General features: G+C 40.3%; 1 protein-coding gene across 1 annotated transcript in view; it reads left to right on the top strand.

The window, feature by feature from the left end:
* The window catches only part of sorcs3b (sortilin related VPS10 domain containing receptor 3b), a 74,995-nt gene that overhangs the window by 22,942 nt on the left and 34,377 nt on the right, over nt 1-17,676 (top strand). The window contains exons 3-14 of the mRNA XM_028964955.1: nt 1,888-1,987; nt 2,118-2,276; nt 2,873-2,946; nt 3,787-3,851; nt 4,004-4,119; nt 6,149-6,238; nt 8,432-8,611; nt 9,734-9,880; nt 12,921-13,023; nt 13,325-13,401; nt 13,507-13,598; nt 16,250-16,357. Coding sequence (XP_028820788.1) covers nt 1,888-1,987; nt 2,118-2,276; nt 2,873-2,946; nt 3,787-3,851; nt 4,004-4,119; nt 6,149-6,238; nt 8,432-8,611; nt 9,734-9,880; nt 12,921-13,023; nt 13,325-13,401; nt 13,507-13,598; nt 16,250-16,357 — 1,311 coding nt within the window. The remainder of the gene's footprint in view (nt 1-1,887; nt 1,988-2,117; nt 2,277-2,872; nt 2,947-3,786; nt 3,852-4,003; nt 4,120-6,148; nt 6,239-8,431; nt 8,612-9,733; nt 9,881-12,920; nt 13,024-13,324; nt 13,402-13,506; nt 13,599-16,249; nt 16,358-17,676) is intronic.

Here is a 17,676-nt window from a genome sequence, read left to right as displayed (position 1 = left end):
TTGTATCAAATTCTGTGAAATATTGAATTCTTTTTAAAAATATTATCTACTGTAACCTCATACTCATACTCCTGTTGATAGAATTCCATTCAACCTATTAAAAATGCTTCTGTTGCTTTGGACTTTAAGACTTTATGGTTGCATGCTGTAAGTTTATGGCTATGACCTGCTTCATGTTAATTTATATTACGTATTGTATCATTGGTAAATATTGTATTATGAAAACACCATTTTGAAACTACAATTCACTCCAAATTAACCCGATGGCACAGAATTGCAGTGATTCCCGGGCAAAACGGCTTCACTTCCCACAGAACCCTGAGGGTTATGCTGACTACTGCTGAAGTTCTGAACCGGATGGAGAGAAGTGGCAGTGAAAGACAAGAGCTGAAGTTGCAATTACTGTAGGCATGGGTGTATTCCACACATTGTGAATCTGATAGAAGCTGGCAATTCCACCTGGGATAATACATATTTATGGTTAGAGAGAAAGAATGCGTTTGTCAGAAGGCAAAAACCTCATTGGCAAAAAGAGAAACCAGATCCCAGCACTGACTCACATGATGGCGTTTTTTGTCATCTTCACCTTCAGCAGCGCAAGGGCCTTTTTCTGACTTAACAAAATATTATACATTAAAACAGAGCATTCCCTATTCTGTTTAGTGAGATTTGCCACCCAACGTCTGAAGAAAATGTGCCGGTTCCAACGAAACGAGGAAGCTTCGCCGGTACTTCGCTGCAGATGCTCTAATAAAATTTGCGGCGCACACCCAGGCATTGACAGTTTTTTACCTCCCAAGCATGAAGCGGAAATGGAAGGTTCCCACGCGTGGAAATGGGATGCCGTTTGCCATTAGGGTTTAACACAAAGCAGACACTCTGCATTTATTTATTTATTTAGGGTCATGTTCCCGACGACTGCCACCTCAGCCAGCTGCGTTTTACACCAGCCGCGGTTTATTCGCGGCAAGGGAGCAGTTTTTCTTTTTTGCTATAACAGGCACCTGAGTCTAATTTGGGCAGCTGAATAGAGAACCATTGATATTATAGAAATAATCTGTCAATGTAAATTAACCCCCCCCCCCCCCCCCCCCCCCCCCCCCCCCCCCCCCCCCCCCCCCCCCCCCCCCCCCCAAAAAAAAAAAAAAAAACAACAAAAGGAAATATAATATTAAAAAAGTTTTTCCTGAAATACAAAGGACCCAATACAAAAAAGAAAGACACCAAAACTGGCAAAATGGCAAATTCAACAGCATTCAAAGTCTATAATCAGAATTTCATAAAGACAGATTAGTATTAAACAAAGGAAATTAGAAAAACAGCTAATAAAATAAAATGATTAATTAATGAGGAATATTATTATAAGGAAGATTGTATTATACACTGAAATAGCATTTTTCGCAGTTGAAAGCATTTTAATCATGGAAAGAAAAACTGTTTTCTTTTGGTCTTTGACTGAGTCTAGTTCTGTATTCCTTTCTGCCTCATCCTTCGTTATCGTTGAGCTTTTTAGTTCGTATTGTTGTAATTGTCCATCCATTAGACACCCGAACACTGAGGGACTTTCCACTCTGAACTGACATAAACACACTCTACCTCATGTGTTCAGAACATATCTCTGTTAAATGTAAGCATAATTTTCTCAATTTTTGGTTTATTCTTTTTATCTGTTTTTTTCATACTTATTTGCATATGTTGCATTACGTAGAACTCATTATTATTATATACACAGGTAGGTGTAAAAATAAGAAGTTTTACAACTTTTTACTTGCATTTGCATGTATTTGCAATAATAGGTATACATTTTTCAGCAGCCTATATAGTGCAGAATAGATTTACAGTGGAGGGAAGCCACCATGCATCATAATTTACCTGTGCTGTTCTCAGGTCAGTGGACCTGGGCAGTACCTATCAGAAGCTGAACGACAAGGTGGGATACAGGACTGTGCTCAGCTACCTGTACGTCTGCCCATCCAATAAGAAAAAGGTACTCAAACCTCCCATTTCTTCCAGTATTGACTGGTTCCCCAACAGAGGCCCTTCATCTCTGGACTAAATTAGTCTAATTATCAGATGATTGACATGTGTGATGGTAGAAAGCTTCCTCTTATCACCAGTTCCTGATCCTGACTGACCCTGATGTCGAGAGCAGTGTGGTGGTGAGTTCAGATGAAGGAAGCTCCTTCCAGAAGTTCAGTGTCAGCTTCATCATCCAGAGTCTCCTGTTTCACCCAACCCAAGAGGACTGGCTGCTGGGATACAGCCATGACCACAAAGTAATCATGCACACAGATACCTTTTTAAAGCTTTTGATTCACTTGTGAATGGCTTGTGAAAAATACTTCTAACCCTGCTTTTCAATGTAATCTCAGGAATAAGACCTGTTGACAGGTCCAGATCCTGTGTAGTTGTTACATGAATTAAATGTATTTGCTGAGAAATGCAGGCAAGCTGGAGTGCTTCCAATGTATATCTTTCTGAAAATGTTTTTTTTCCTCTAGCTTTTAGTTTGAGAACTGTTGTAATGAAGAAATTTAGGACCCATGAAGATAAAATCCATATGTATACATTACACTCATGATGATATGTTTGCTAAAAGACAAATAAAAACCTAAATGCAATGTACCTATACATCTTTGTACACCTGACAACACGTTTTATTGCTCAGAATCATGCAGCTCCATCGAATGTTGCTTCCTTATGTGTATAGTAATACAATTAGCTTTAGCAGATGTGAGTTGTACTAAGTTTGTTATTAATCATCTGGGCAGTTTTCTGATTATTGATGTATAGTATGTGTGTGTGTGTATATTGGAGCTGAATATTATTTGCTGACAATACAGTTGGATGAAACATGTTGATTGTTTTGCAGCTGTACAACTCCAGAGACTTTGGTAAAAACTGGAATCTGGTCCATGAGGCAGTCTCTCCCAGCCGTTTCTACTGGTATGATGTAATCTGCTGTTCTTTTTCAGATAATGTGTCTATATATGCATATGCACATGAATTTTAGGGTGTTCCATCACTTGTATTAATTATCATGCCAAAAGTGTACAAAGCAGAAGAAGTATCTGATTCATCAAACATACTTTTGTTAGATTCCTCCATCATTAACTTCACAGTCTCCATAGAGTAGATGTATCTAGACTTTTCAATTATCTACCAAAACTATTCCATTTGCATTCAGTTCTAGTGAAATTTTAGACTGATGGTGATCCAAACAATGAGATCTCAATCATCAGGAAGTGTCAGGTTTACACCTTTTGTTTTTTCTGCATTTTTGGAGTCATCTAGAGTTGAGTGACTTCAGACCTATCTGCCGAGTTACACCTACAAGCCCGCCCACACGTAGCTCATACACACACTCAATAACACGTGAGCTTTCAACATTGTGTTTATCTCAGTTTCACCTGCTCTCGCTCTCCATTTCATGCACACACTTACTCACTGCCATACACACACATCTCCTCACCAGGCACCCCTCCACTGGCTCGCTCCGTTTGCTATGTTGATTAATTGCAGTTCTCTGGAAGACTGAAGCTTAGCTATACACACGCACACATACACGTCTCTCTAGTCAGAATGGTAACTTTTGTGTGAATTGAGGTAGTGATCAAGGATGCAGCCTCATGACCAGAAGGTCGCATGGGCAAGTGTATCACAATGACAACTGATCATTTTCTTGTCTAAGATTTTAAACTAATGTCCATCCTTAACCACAGCTAGGTTTTCTTCAACCTGTACACACGCTTACACAGACTCTCTGTGCATTTTGTGTGTGTGTAGGTCAGTGGCTGGGCTGGACAGAGAATCTGACCTTGTTCACCTGGAGGCTCATACAGAAAGTGGATGTAGGTGTCACCCATGATTTTGTGTACATGCATTTATAAAATATGCATTTGATTTCCATGCAAATGAAGTTCTTACAGATTCTAAATAGGATTTGAGCGTTTGTACTTCATCTTTTTATGGGGTTTATAGCGTGTGTTTGTGTGTGTTGCAGTGGTGAGATATATAACCTGCCTGGCCCAAAGATGTGCAGACACAAGGCAGTACCCATTCCCTGGGCGTGTTGATGAAGGATCTCTGGTCGTACAAGATGAATATGTGTTTGTTCAGGTGTGTCTTACGCAACTGTGTAAAGCCATTAAGTTTGAACCGCTCTATTGTCTTGCACAGTGTTCTCAAACCGGGCTATTATAAACTAAGAATTTAAGATTTTATCTAGATTAAACAATTTTCTTGCTTTTTAAAAAAATGTATGCTTGAGGCATATCGAAAATGTTGGAAAAATAATCATTTAACTCCTGTTTGCAGTGTCCATGGTGACTAAATAAGAACATTTGATGGTTTCTTTTATTTTTCTACATGCCATTAATATTGAGCTACAGAGAGCATCAGAGAAGCCTCAAAATGTATTTATTTGTGAACGTTTTTTGTTCACTTGCTTTATTAGGGTTTTCTGCTCTGGGCCTTTAAATATTTGCTCATCTTCTTTCATGAAGCCCTATTTTGGGGCAATTACAATACAATGTCTGTCTATTGCTTGTAGTATCATTATAACTAAAAGCTCCTCAGTAAAGCTAATATATATGGCTTTATATGTATATATACAGTATATGTTTGAGACACTTGACACAATAACAGAACAGACTAAGTTATCCATATGCTTTTGGTTCAGACACATTTTGTTTAAGAATTTTTCCTTATTTCTTAGGAAAATCAATAAGCTTCTTTGAGGTGCTTTTGCTTTTTTCTCATAGTCTCAGCATAGACTGAAGAATTAGAGATGTTCATGCTGCTGTGGTTTGATCGCTGGAAAGAATGATCACCAGGTTTTAATAAGTTGGGCAGGTTAAAATATATATTTCCCATCCATGGCAGTAAAGGTAATTTACCTGTCAGCTTGAACAGTTTCTGACAGGATGAGCAAAAAAAGCGAGAAGTAAACGTTGGTGCAGCTGTTAATGAGGTGCACTTCGCACAATCACGCTTCTCTGAAGGGGTCAACTGATCTCTCACGCACAAACTGAGATATAGATAGAGGGCGGAAGATAGAAAGGCAATGTTCGGCTCAATACGTTTATCCTCTCCTTCAGCTCCTATTGATTTTCCATCTCACGTGAACTTTTCTCTAAATTCTGCTCTCTTAATTTCCTCCCCGTCCTACACTGTCATTTCCTTCATTGCTTGTTCCATTCCTTCTTTCTTCTGGAGAATGCAAGCACATGTAGTAAGGATATGCTGGTGAGACACATTGTGTGTGAAAAAGAGAGGGTGTGTGCATGTGTGTGTGTGTGTGTGTGTGTGTGGGCGCACGTGGATACGGCAGTGTCAATATGAGGCCCTTTCATGACTCACTGCTCCAGGCAAAACCACTGAACCCTACAACAAATAATGAGCTTATTGATTAGTACTACAAAGAAAATCAGAAAGTCTTTGATGTGTGTGCGCCCCTGCATGTGATGGTATAGGTGTGTGTCTTTGATGCAGCTGAGCGGAGTGGTGGGGAACAGCAGGCCAGGTGGCAGACGCGGGCCAATTTAGGTTGAACCCCCCATTACAGTGTTCAGAAATGCCCGACTCGTAATGAGCCCAGCCCTACACCAGCCCCATAAGCAGTGCTGGCTGAGGGTGGTAGTAGGTGGGAGTCAACCGACTAGATTATCAACCAGTTTGACCCTCAGTTATGGTGTGCCCACTGTACATTCAGATTTACATTTGCGGCATTTATCAGGCACCCTTATCCAGAGCGACTTACAATCAGTAGTTACAGGGACAGTCCCTCTGGAGTGTCTTAAGTGTCTTTCTTAGGGACACAATGGTATTAAGTTGGGCTTGAACCTGTGATATGTCTTACACTACATCTAAAATACATAGGGAGCCCAAAAGTGACTCCTGAGGAACTCTACAGGATGTACAAGCCTTATGATCTGAATGGTTTGAGAAACATTCGGTTGTACCTGGAAACAGAAAGTGTAGCACATATTATCTAGTGATTATGATGTCTAAAAAAGATTAAATAATGCATTTCATTTATATAAACATATGTTCTGTCATTCATTTCTTGTAAGAAACCTAGACCTGACTATTCTAGGTAAAGACATAAACTTTTCATTTTAGATGCATATAATTATGTTTTTTTCAGGTGACTACATCTGGACGTGCAAAGTACTATGTGTCGTATCAGAGAGAAGCTTTTACACGCATACAACTACCCAAATACTGTCTGCCCAAGGTTGGTATATCAGCACACATAGATGGACATATTAAAAATATATGGCAACAAGAACAAACAAATGAACATACCCTGTGTGTGAGTACATAAGGTGGAGAACCTTTTAGCCCTTCAAAATTTCAGCTCAAGCCGTCCCAACAAAATTCCATCGATTTCAGAAAATCAATTCTAATTAAATGGTGTTAAAAGTAAAACCCAATCTCCATTTTGTCTGTGAGGCTTGTGCCATTATGTTTTCAGAGAAAAATCTAGAAATAAACACCAAGTTTGACCCACAATGACAGAGTGAGATATGAGATCTGTTTTTTGTACGGGTCTGGCAGAGTTTAAGCTGCAAATTCCAAGAATGCTGGAGGACTGCCTTTGACCTCAGAGACACCAACAGAACGGCAGTCCTCCTTACTCTACCTTTAATTAACTGGAGAGCATCATGATGGCAAGTGCCAAGTGGTTATTATCCAACAAAGCAAAGGTAAAGATTAAATTAAACTGGAAACTTAATGGCCAGCTGATGTAGCAGAGACATGGATGTGAAAATCTATGGCTTACGAATGACCATCACAAATGCATCAGTTACAGAATCAAGAATCATCTAAAGAATGTCTTTATGACAGTTTATGACAAAATTCTCATAGCTATCAACTTAACTTTGGAGTGACTGAACAAACTTCAACTCTCGGGTCACAGCTGTTTAGAGAAAGACTTTGTAGCAAAGAATATCTTGCCAGCATCTTCACAGAAGGAGGTTTGATTCTCAGCCAGGTGTAAATACTTATCATCCAGGTGAGAGGAGGAAGGCTGGATATTTTTTGCAGAGTTATTTTTTGATGATGTACGCCCTTTACAGTCCATTCCATCCATTTTCTGAACTGGATAATTCAGGTCAGGGTCACAGGGAAGTTGGAGCCTGTCCCAGCGAACAACTGCAGCATGAACCGGCACACACAAACACACTCACTCACACGCCCATCTGGGCCAAATTAGTATCAGCCTATCAAGCAACTGGCGTCAACTTAGGACCTGACCGAACCACTTGTCTTTGGCTAACCACTGCACCACAGTGCTGCCAAATGAACAATGCAAAATTATTACACCATGCCAAATTGTTTAGCTCAAGTTAGTATAGGTTACTGACGGAAGCAGAACACGTCCTAGAATATGCTATGCAGTGCCAAACATTCTATCTAAAAGCGTTGCCAGATCAGACTGTGCGTGTGCCCAAGGACTTGAATAAATGTTGTTGCTCGAATAAATGAGTGAGGTGTTTGAGAAGTTGGCCAGCTTTTGCTTGTGCTATTTTTTTATTGTGAATATGTTCTAGATGACACAAAAACAAATGAAATTTAGTATGCGTGTATATTTAGCAAGTAAAAAATATGTGCATCTTGTTATTATTAGTTTGTATACTTGTTACAGGGGCCTATATTTGTTTCACCGTCTTATGAAAGAGACAGCGCCCATGGGGCAGACAGGGAGCCAATTTGGGGAAGAGAGAATGAAAGATGTTTTTGTAGTACAGCTTGGTCCTATCAGGTGATGAGAAGGGACAGTAGACTGATGAGAGTTGAGTGGAGAAAGATGTATGATGTGGGCATTGTTATTTTTTTGAACACCAAGGAGATGGGCACAGTGTCCTTTTATGTGTGCGTGTTTAGTCAAACACACAGCTGTAGTATTGTGCACGCTATAGTGTTGTGGTTGTGTGCCCTGAGCTGTAGTTTGAGTAATTCTTCAACGGTGGTCCTTTTTGGGCTGGGTAATGAAAAAAATCTACCATAAAATTTATAAAAATGAAATTGGTTTATTCCTCTATGCTGATTGTTGCTGTGCTGATTTCTAAAATAATATTTATTTGAGTTTTCAGTCTAACACTGAGAGAAATGTTGTGGAAATGATGTCTTGCATTGGTCCCAATGCTAGTTTTTAAATTAGCCTAAGATACAGACAAGATATACCTAATTATATTAAATTGGTCCAGTTTTTCTAACAGTTTTTTCACCTGGCCATGCATAACATACCTATTATTATTTATGCATATATTGAAAAGAGGATATTTTTGTCAATTCCCCTTGTTATGACATAAATAATAATATAGAATTGCAGATGGAAGGTGTCACAGAGCTTAAACTAATTGGGTGGCCAGCCAATCAGGATTGACAAATTAGGTTTGTGCCTGTGTCAATGTCTGTTCAGGACATGCACATCATTAGTACGGATGAGAGTCAGGTCATGGCCGCGGTGCAGGAGTGGAGTGAAAATGATACCTACAGCCTGTACATCTCTGACCACAAAGGCCTTTACTTCAGCCCTGCCCTGCCTCACCTCAGAACTGGCCGTGGTGCTGCTGGAAACCTTGTTGTTGACATTTATAAGGTACGTCGCTTCATTTCATTGCACCACAGATTTAAAATGTGTATCTAGCATTTTATTTGTATTTGTGTATTATGATATTTGGAATTATAATTCTATGTAAACAGTGGCTAACAAAACAAAACATACAGTATTTTGTAAATGCTTATTATCAAAAGAATTACCCAGAAGAAATCCAACCACAATACGCAGCCATTCACTGTGAATCACTGGTCATTTACATTTAGATCATATGGCAGACACATCCAGAGTAACGTAATAGCTTTAAAATAACCATCATTTGGTCAGTTATTCCGACATCTGAATCCTAGACAAGAGTAAAGGGAATCTACTGAAGTGTTAATCACAGGACTGACATTTGCTGTTTATGCCGGTTCCAACTGATCTGGATGTAAAATACTGAGGATATATTAAAAAAAAGAAAAGTGGTCCTTTTTATGCACCTTGCTTGGTCTGGTTTAGCTGAAGTGCCGCAGGCGGTGTTGCTACAGCAGCTTGCTCTGCGCTGCTCCCGCTCAGTGTGTAGCGAGAGCAGCGAGACTTCCAGTGCATGGTGGATCAATCATCTTTTTATAGCAGGGAATATTATAGCATTACACATCCCTGACCTGAGATTGATCTTGATGTTCACGTTATCCTAAAGTATTTGTTAGTAGGTTGGGGTGATCAGACTAACCAAAGCAGGCTTGAGGGCGGGCTTGTCTGAGAAATTATACTTAGGGTCCTATTTTGCCGATCTTACACGGGGTAAAGTGGAAATAATTTTCCACATTTATAGGCATGTCCAAGTCCAATTCACTTGTGCAAACTGGTAAAAGGTCGTCATAACAATCCACAGTCTGGCTGAGAAAGAAGAATCCCTTTCATCACTGACACATGCACATGCTAGTTAAATCATGCTTAAAAATGCCCCACTGACTTAAGTTGGTCAAAATTGTGAAATGTGCATTTTGTTTTTTGTGGACACAGCCACATTGCAAAATAATTATGAAGATGCCTCTCGAAATGTTTATGTTCTGTTTATATTATGTATATAATATGCCTAGATATAAATGGCATATGAATGGGGCATTAAATATCTGTGTAATTCATGTGAATTGCATGCATGTGTGTTTGCTGGTTTAGGTAGCAGGTTTTAGTGGAATACTACTGGCCAACAGGAAGGAGGGGAGACAAGTGAAGACCTACATCAGCTTCAGTAAAGGTCAGCGCTGGAGTCTCCTCAAAGCTCCCGCAGTTGACCTCGCAGGCAACTCCCTCAACTGCAGACCTGTGAGCTGCTTTTACTTTCTCTCTCTCTTTTTTTTTTTTTTACCCAGTTTATCAGCATTTCCCACCACTGAGACCAGATCTGTCCCATTTTTCCCCTTGCCAAGTCCTGACTGGGCAGACTGCAACCTCTTTTTAACTGAACCTCAACATTACCGAGGGAATTATACCGAATCATTGGGTCCGCAGGTTCCATCAGGTTTTCTGTAATCTCTATTGGCACCCCACTGACAGCCAATCACAGCTAGCATGTGTACAGAGCTGTGTGAGTTGTAACAAAGTCAGATCAGAATTTTAGAGGTCAGTTATAAAACTAGGTACAATTTATCTTATCTTTTTTTTGTTGTGCAATGGTGGTTATGTTTAACTGTGTATTTGGTTAGTGGTTTAAGCGTTTGGGCCTGTATTACCTTCAAATAATACCTTTTTGGAATTTTATTATCATTTTTGGTTGTTCTTGTAGGTGTTAAGTTTGGAAGAGGGTTCCACAAAATGGCAATGCTGACAACATTTTCTACCAGAGAAGGACCCGAGTCCTACAATTTCTGTAATTTTTACAATTTTTGTAAATTTAGTTGAGTTTTTTCTCAATTAAGAAAATATGTGATGAAGTAGAGCAAACCCAGTGCCTAATAACCGCAATAGAGTCGCTGAAGGCGACCTAAAACTCCAAGCATTGGAACAGCAGCATACAAATTTTGCATGGCCATTTTCTAAATAAAAGAAAATCATATAGTGTGATGTTGTGGATTTTTTAACATTCTGTCTCTCACAGTTTAAGTGTACCTATGATGAAAATTACATACCTCTCTCATGTGATTGGACAACTTGTGCAGTCAGTTGCTGCCGAATACTTTATTGCCCGACTGTGTGTGTATGTGTATGTGTATGTACAGTATATATCACCATTAATAAGCATTCTAATATTCATTAGATAAAAATTATATAATAACAATTAAACATGATGCTGTATTTTGTGGGAATCATGACATAAATCTGTCTGTGCAGTTATTTTTTTTGGTTTTTGGATTATGGAATGCTCATGTGCTGTCTTTTTCACAGCAGCCAGCAATTTCAGCCGGGCAGCCAATGCTGTGCACAAAATAATCCCAGAGTCAGCTCACACACTTTCTCCGAGCTACATTTCTCCTGCCAGAGCAGCATGGGCATTTCTGGACAATAGAGGCCAAAGGGGCTATTACCATCTAGTGAAGTGTTGGCCATGAATTCCGCACAAGGAAACTGTTATTAGTCACATGCACAAGAAAAAAAAAGTTTGTTCTATTTTTATGTTTAATTATTAATATATGATGCATAATGGTTTGTGCTGTTTACGATGAAATGCACTAGGAATTTAGCTGTAGACTGATTTTTCAATATTTCAGCCTTTCAAACGCATTCCAAAACCAGAAATTATGGTATGGCTTTTCATGCCTTCAGAGTCACTGAAAGGCCATGATCTGACCTCGAAATTATTCAATAGTCACCCTGGTGTATTCAAATAACTCCCTTACCATCAAGCTGTAGTGCATATTTTCACCTGCTGACAGTATTAATGAGTAGAATGTGAAGTGGTAATAACTGTTTAACATTTATATATGAAACTATAAACATGCTTACATTTTAATCAGTACAGACAACATTTTTTGGATTTTGTGAAATATTTACAGTTAATTTAGTTGGTGCAATTTTGTTAACTATATTTGCCCTTGTATGGAATCAGATTTCTACCAAATGTTTTGGAATTTTGATCAAATATGTTTTTGCTTACATCTTGCTCTTTTTCATTTTTGATACTCTCTTTTACAGTTTCACTGCTGGCTTTTCAGTCGCTCTGCCTCGTTTTACGTTTACGCTGCCTGAGAATATGGTTGGACTTTTGGCACAATTTCCCCCGTGTGGGAGCTGTGACTCAAATACCAGCTGGCCAATGAGGCGAAGCCCCGCCCACACAAGTAAATTGTAAAAGTCAAAGTAAAGTGACTGTCATTGTGATACACTGCAGCACAGCACACATGCACTCAACAAAATGTGTCCTCTGTTTTTAAACCTCTTCCTTGGTGAGCAATGGGCAGCCATGAAAGGCGCCTGCATAGCAGTGTGTGGGGACGGTGCTTTGCTCAGTGGCACCTCAGTGGCACCTTGACAGATCGGGAATTTGAACCGGCAACCTTCTGATTGCGGAGCCGCTTCCTTAACCTTAACCACTGCCCCAGGAAGTTGTGCCAAAAGTCCAACCGCATAAACGTAAAAAAGGGCGGTGCGACTGAATAGCCAGGAGTGAAACTGTAAAAGAGAGCAGCGTAACTAAAAGACTCAGAAGCAAAAATTCAAGATTTCAAGATTTTAGCACAAATATGATTCCATACCCTTGACAGCAACAATGAAAAGTTACTATTAGATTCAATATATAACTGAAGTTTGTGAAAAGGACCACAACTCCTGGTCTTTTTAAGTTGAGTTGAGAGACGAGGTCTAAGTCGTTTTTCCAAGACCCATTCAAGAACCACTGAGGCAAATCACAGGCAAAGATGTCTCAACAAGAAATGAAATGAACGAACTGGAGAAAGTTTGTCCAGTTTCTGGGGCCATCAGCGACAGCCGCGGCGGATTTTATGGGGAGATTTACAGCTGAAAACAGCAGCTAGGGAGTAAGTGGATTTAATGGGGTGTCTTGATGCACGCTGGGTTATCTCTCCCGCCACACGGGTAGGGAGGAGCGGAGGTTGGGGTTGTGGACAATCAGCGATTTATCAGCACGTCCCTCTGAATTCTAATTATGTTTTTGCCTGTGGGTAAAGACATTTATGTTTCATTGTTCTGATATTTCAGTGTGCATATACGTGACCACACACAGAGTGACCACACACAGTCCCTCACACACACATGCTGGCGATGGAGAGATGAAAGGCTATTTTCTGTGCTCTCATCATCAGTGGCTTTTTATGTTTTTTTATTCCTGTTTTTTTTTAACTATCATTATTTGACTCCTGCTGAGAGGGAAGAGAACTTTTATTCAAACTTTTTTTCTCTCTGTTTCAAGCCATCGTGCTCTCTTCATTTGCACTTGCAAATGTCAGAGAACCCGTACACACCTGACAGCATTTCCAGCAAAGAGTCTGTACCTGGGATTATTGTAGCTACAGGTAAGTGCATATGGATGGATGGACACACACACACACACAAATAAAAACACAATTATGCCAATCAAGAACACACACAGTGCTCACAGTTGTATGTGAGTCACATCATTGCAGTGGTAGCCTAGCAGGTAAGGAAGCGGACCCGTTATCGGAAGGATGCCGGTTCGAATCCTGAGCTGCCAAGGTGACACTGAGGTGCCATCGAGCAAAGCACCGTCTCCACACACTGCTCCCCGGGCGCTGTCATGGCTGATATCAAGTGTCTATTTACAATTTTCAAATGTCTATTTACAATTTTCTCCAGGAAACATTGGATCTGAGCTGTCCTATCAGAATGTAGGGATGTTTATCTCCTCTGATGCAGGCAATACCTGGAGGCAGGTAAGAGCTGCAGAAGGGTACACAAGCATTATTATAATAGGAATTATGATTATCATTATATTTGATGTTGTGTACAAAATTTATAATGATCATTTTAATTTGCAGATCTTTGAAGAGGAGCACAGGGTGTGGTTTCTAGAGGAGGGCGGAGCTTTGGTTGCCATTATCCAGGCCACTGTTCCCATCAGCCACCTGTGGTAAGACTGTAATGTTGCCTCAGAGCCCAGCGATCTTGTTTTATTCCATAGGGCTGCTTCTTGTGCACAAATGTTGTTTCATTAGCCTGGCACAACCAGCAGGACACTCCAAATTTTTCTTTTTATTTCACATTAACGATTTGGCTTTAGCTGTTTTATGGCTGGACCAATCAACATCCTCTAATGAGCATAAGAAAATGAGTCAAACAAAGTCATTTTTACAGACACTGGCGCTTGAAGTCTGGCCAGATGGAATCTGTACAGATGAAAGATCCAGGGACTCAAGCTGTGCTGCGTACCAAGATATTGTCTCGCACACAGTTTTGGAGGTTAACCTATCAGTACGTGTCCTGCTTTCATTATTCATAAAGCGGTTAGCACCATTTTATAAAAGTTCGACCTGTGACCTTCTGATGATTTGAATTGGACTTTAATAACTAATTCACCTTATCCAGTTTAAAATTAATAAAAAGTTTTGAATCAAAGGGATCGGTCTAATGAACTGAATTTGGCCATTCCTTCCTGCCTTATTAGGTTACCATTTCAAATCACCTCATAACACGGCTTCATTTCTCATTTAAAACATTTAACAGTCTCTAAGGCTGTTTAATGCGCTTTAATGGCACTAATTCTCAGAGCATACTGCTGATAACTTAATTAGTCTGAGACTGTATTGTTTTCCATTAATCCTGCATTACGCATCAACCTGGATTAATCTGTGTAAACCTACAAGGATTAATCTGTGTTAGCTCATGTTTATCCGCTTTAGCCATTGTTACTCGTTTCAGTCAGGCAGGGCTGTGAATGACATGCCCTGTAACGTTGCTCCATTTGCGTGTTGTGCCGCAGAGATGCATATTATTCTGCATTCACCATATTATGCAGAATTAGTCCACATTGCTCTACTTTAATCCATATTATTTCTCTAAGATGTGACATAGCTCGTGGGTGAGAATCGCACAGACTTTGACAAATGTATAATTTTGACTTGTTTAACCGTTCTGCGGCAGTGGAGAATGCACTGTAGCATTAAGCGAGTAGCCTCTGGCTGTGAGTCTAACCACAGCCATGTCTCTAACCCCATTTGTATTACCCACTAAATCTGCATTGTGAGATAAACACTGTCACAGCACGGTATAGCACATAGATTCCCAAACATTCATACAGGCCCGCACACACACTCTTCACTGCATAAAACTATTTTAGTCATTTTTAATTTTAAACAGCTGCCTTTGGTTGAACAAATCTTTCAACTGGCTTCCAGTTGCTTTAAACGTCTTTTTTTGGCATGTATCTTGACTATGTGTGTGTGTGTGTGGGGTGAAGTGGAGGTTCGCAGTGAGATGGGACCATGGGACTCCCACTCATGTATCACACAGTACTTTAATGCGTCCCGCTCTGAAATGCTGTCAGAATGCGTTAAGACTCTGAAAGGTAACATAAGTCCTTGGATGTTTTCGGAGCATAAACGTGTAACCTTCCTGTAAGTCGACAGCACTCTATAAGTTTAACCCAGGCCTCTGGGGATTCCCGCTCAGCTTTTCCAACTTCCTAGGGACCAGTTTTCCCAGTGTGCTTCGACTAAAGTAGCTTATCCCATTCTGATCTATCCTAATTTAATTAAGTGAGACCAAACCAATTAGATTCCTGAAAGGCCTTTCCTGCCATCTACTGTCACTGACAAATTTATGGTCTTAAATGAAGTATAAAAATTCAAATAGAAATAGAAACTAGAAACTTATTAAAGGGAGAAAATACACAAGTTTCTGTGTCTTCATTTCATACCACTTGAGGCAGTGGTGGCCTACGGTAAAAGAAGCGGCCCCGTAATCAGAAGGTTGCCGGTTCGAATCCCGATCCCCCCAGGTGCCACTGAGCAAAGCACCGTCCCCACACACTACTCCCCAGGCGCTTGTCATGGCTTCCCACTGATCCCTAAAGGTGATGGATTGAAAGCAGAAGACACCTTTCGTTGTGTCACCTTGTGCTGTGTATCACAATGAAAATCACTTCACTTAAAAACTTTATCAGAAACAATTACCATGGAGCTGCACCTTACCTGCTGATAACAAAACAGCATGACTATCTGATTAAGATGGAATACACTGTTACACCAGCTAGTTTGGCCAGCTTAAGGTATGTTTTTACACAACTGGTCTTTGCTGGTATGAGTGTTTTCCTGCTGGTCGTGCTGTTCATGCCACCTACTAGTGTTACACTGTTTTCTGCAGGGTTCAGTGAGTCGATGTTACTGTCCAGCTGCTGTCATTCACAATTTGTGCTCAGGACCATGAGACATTCTGAACGGTGGTCACTTAATTGTCTGTTAATGTTGGATTGGTTTAGCACTCTCCACACACCAGCCACACGGGCATGTAAAAATCATGATCCTACCCATGTCCCATTAGCACCTCACTATCTATACAGTGTTGAGAATGGTCCACACCACAATAACATTTGGTCAGCAGCTGTCCTTTGTTCCGAAACTGACCATTGGTGTGGTCTGATAAACTGTTTACAACAGCAGGTGGGCTACAGTATAGAGCTGGACAGCTTTAAAGTGGGACTACAGGTAGTAAATAAATTGGCCTTGGACCGTTTGTGTGCCTGTGCTAATGAGCTCATGGTGTGTGTGTATGTGTATGTGTTAGGATTAGTCTGGATGAAGGCAGGCACTGGCAACAGCATGTGTTCTCTCCATCTCCTCTTTTTGTGGATGGAATTCTGATGGACCAGGACCTACAACACCATGTCATCATGTGAGTATCACAGACACACACCATGGATTGTATTTTAAGGACAACCTGTGGGAGGTGTAACAGGAGAATTGTATTTAAGCCAAGGTTGTTTGAGCATCCATTAGCAGACAACCCTGTCCCAATTATTATTGCTACCAAACCCACACAGAGGCACCCACACAGTAACCAAACAGGCCAGGAGGGATGTCTTAGCCAAGGGGGCATGTTTACCAAGGTCACATCACTGTACGTCTTCCAGGAAATGGATGGCAGCAGAAACGCTGCTGCATAGCTGGCTTCAGCATTGCTAAAGTTGATGTCATCAGCTCTGTTTATTAATTAAAATACCACAGGGTGGTAGTAGCCTAGTGATTGACACAGTCGCCTATGAACCAGACGACCCAGGTTCAAATCCCACGTACTACCATTGAGCAAGACACTTAACCCTAAGTTTCTCCAGGGGGGGACTGTCCCTGTAACTGCTGATTGTAAGTCGCTCTGGATAAGGGCGTCTGATAAATGCTGTAAATGTAAATGTAATTAATCTGGTAACGCTGGTGAATCAAGCAAATTTGACAAACTTAGGGTTTAAGATCAGCTTTGACCAGCAAGTCGAACCATCTTATGTTGTGTAAGTCATGCTGGTTTACCAGCTAAGGCTAGTTAAAAACCACCAGCAACGTTATGGCCTTTATTTCAATAGGGAAGCTAGCTTTATGTGTTGATCTTATTAACATTTGAAAACCCAAAAGACGTTGCTTTAGCTTTGCTAAAGTTAGCTTTTGTAGCTTTGTTAGTGAACGTTGTTTTTGTTCATTCCCAGTTGAACTGATATTACGTTACATTGGTGTTGGTGTCCATGATTAAAATGGTAAAGCTTAGCCAGCTTAAGGTGTGTTTTCCCTGGCTTTTACCGTAGTTTGATAGCTATGCATAAGTTGCATAAGTTGTTTTTATCTCCACTGAAATACAACAGTAATTAGACATTAGCACATTAATATCTAAAGATCTTTTCCGTCTTAAGATATTTGATCATTTTAATTATTTAATTTGAAAACTTCAGAAATTCGTACTTGTCTGTGCACAATTTGTGAACACTAATAAGAAGATCAAACAGTATCGTGAGTGAAATGTGTTAGTAAACCACTTTTTAATCAATAATGTTTGTGCCGTTTCCACCGTAATGTGCGCAGGATAAGAGTTCTGGGAGGCATCTATCAGAATTCAGCGTTAAGCACAGAGTGTGTTTGAGCTCGGATAAAAAGCCTCCTCCCGCAGCGCGAGTGAGTGATGTTGAAAGGGCCGTTAGAGATGAGAGAACAGCCTTGTTTGTGTTTCAG

Source organism: Denticeps clupeoides, chromosome 2 (genome assembly GCF_900700375.1).
Source record: "Denticeps clupeoides chromosome 2, fDenClu1.1, whole genome shotgun sequence".
NCBI lineage: Eukaryota > Metazoa > Chordata > Actinopteri > Clupeiformes > Denticipitidae > Denticeps > Denticeps clupeoides.
Note: the sequence above shows the minus strand (reverse complement) of the source record. Positions and strands in the feature narration are given on the sequence as shown.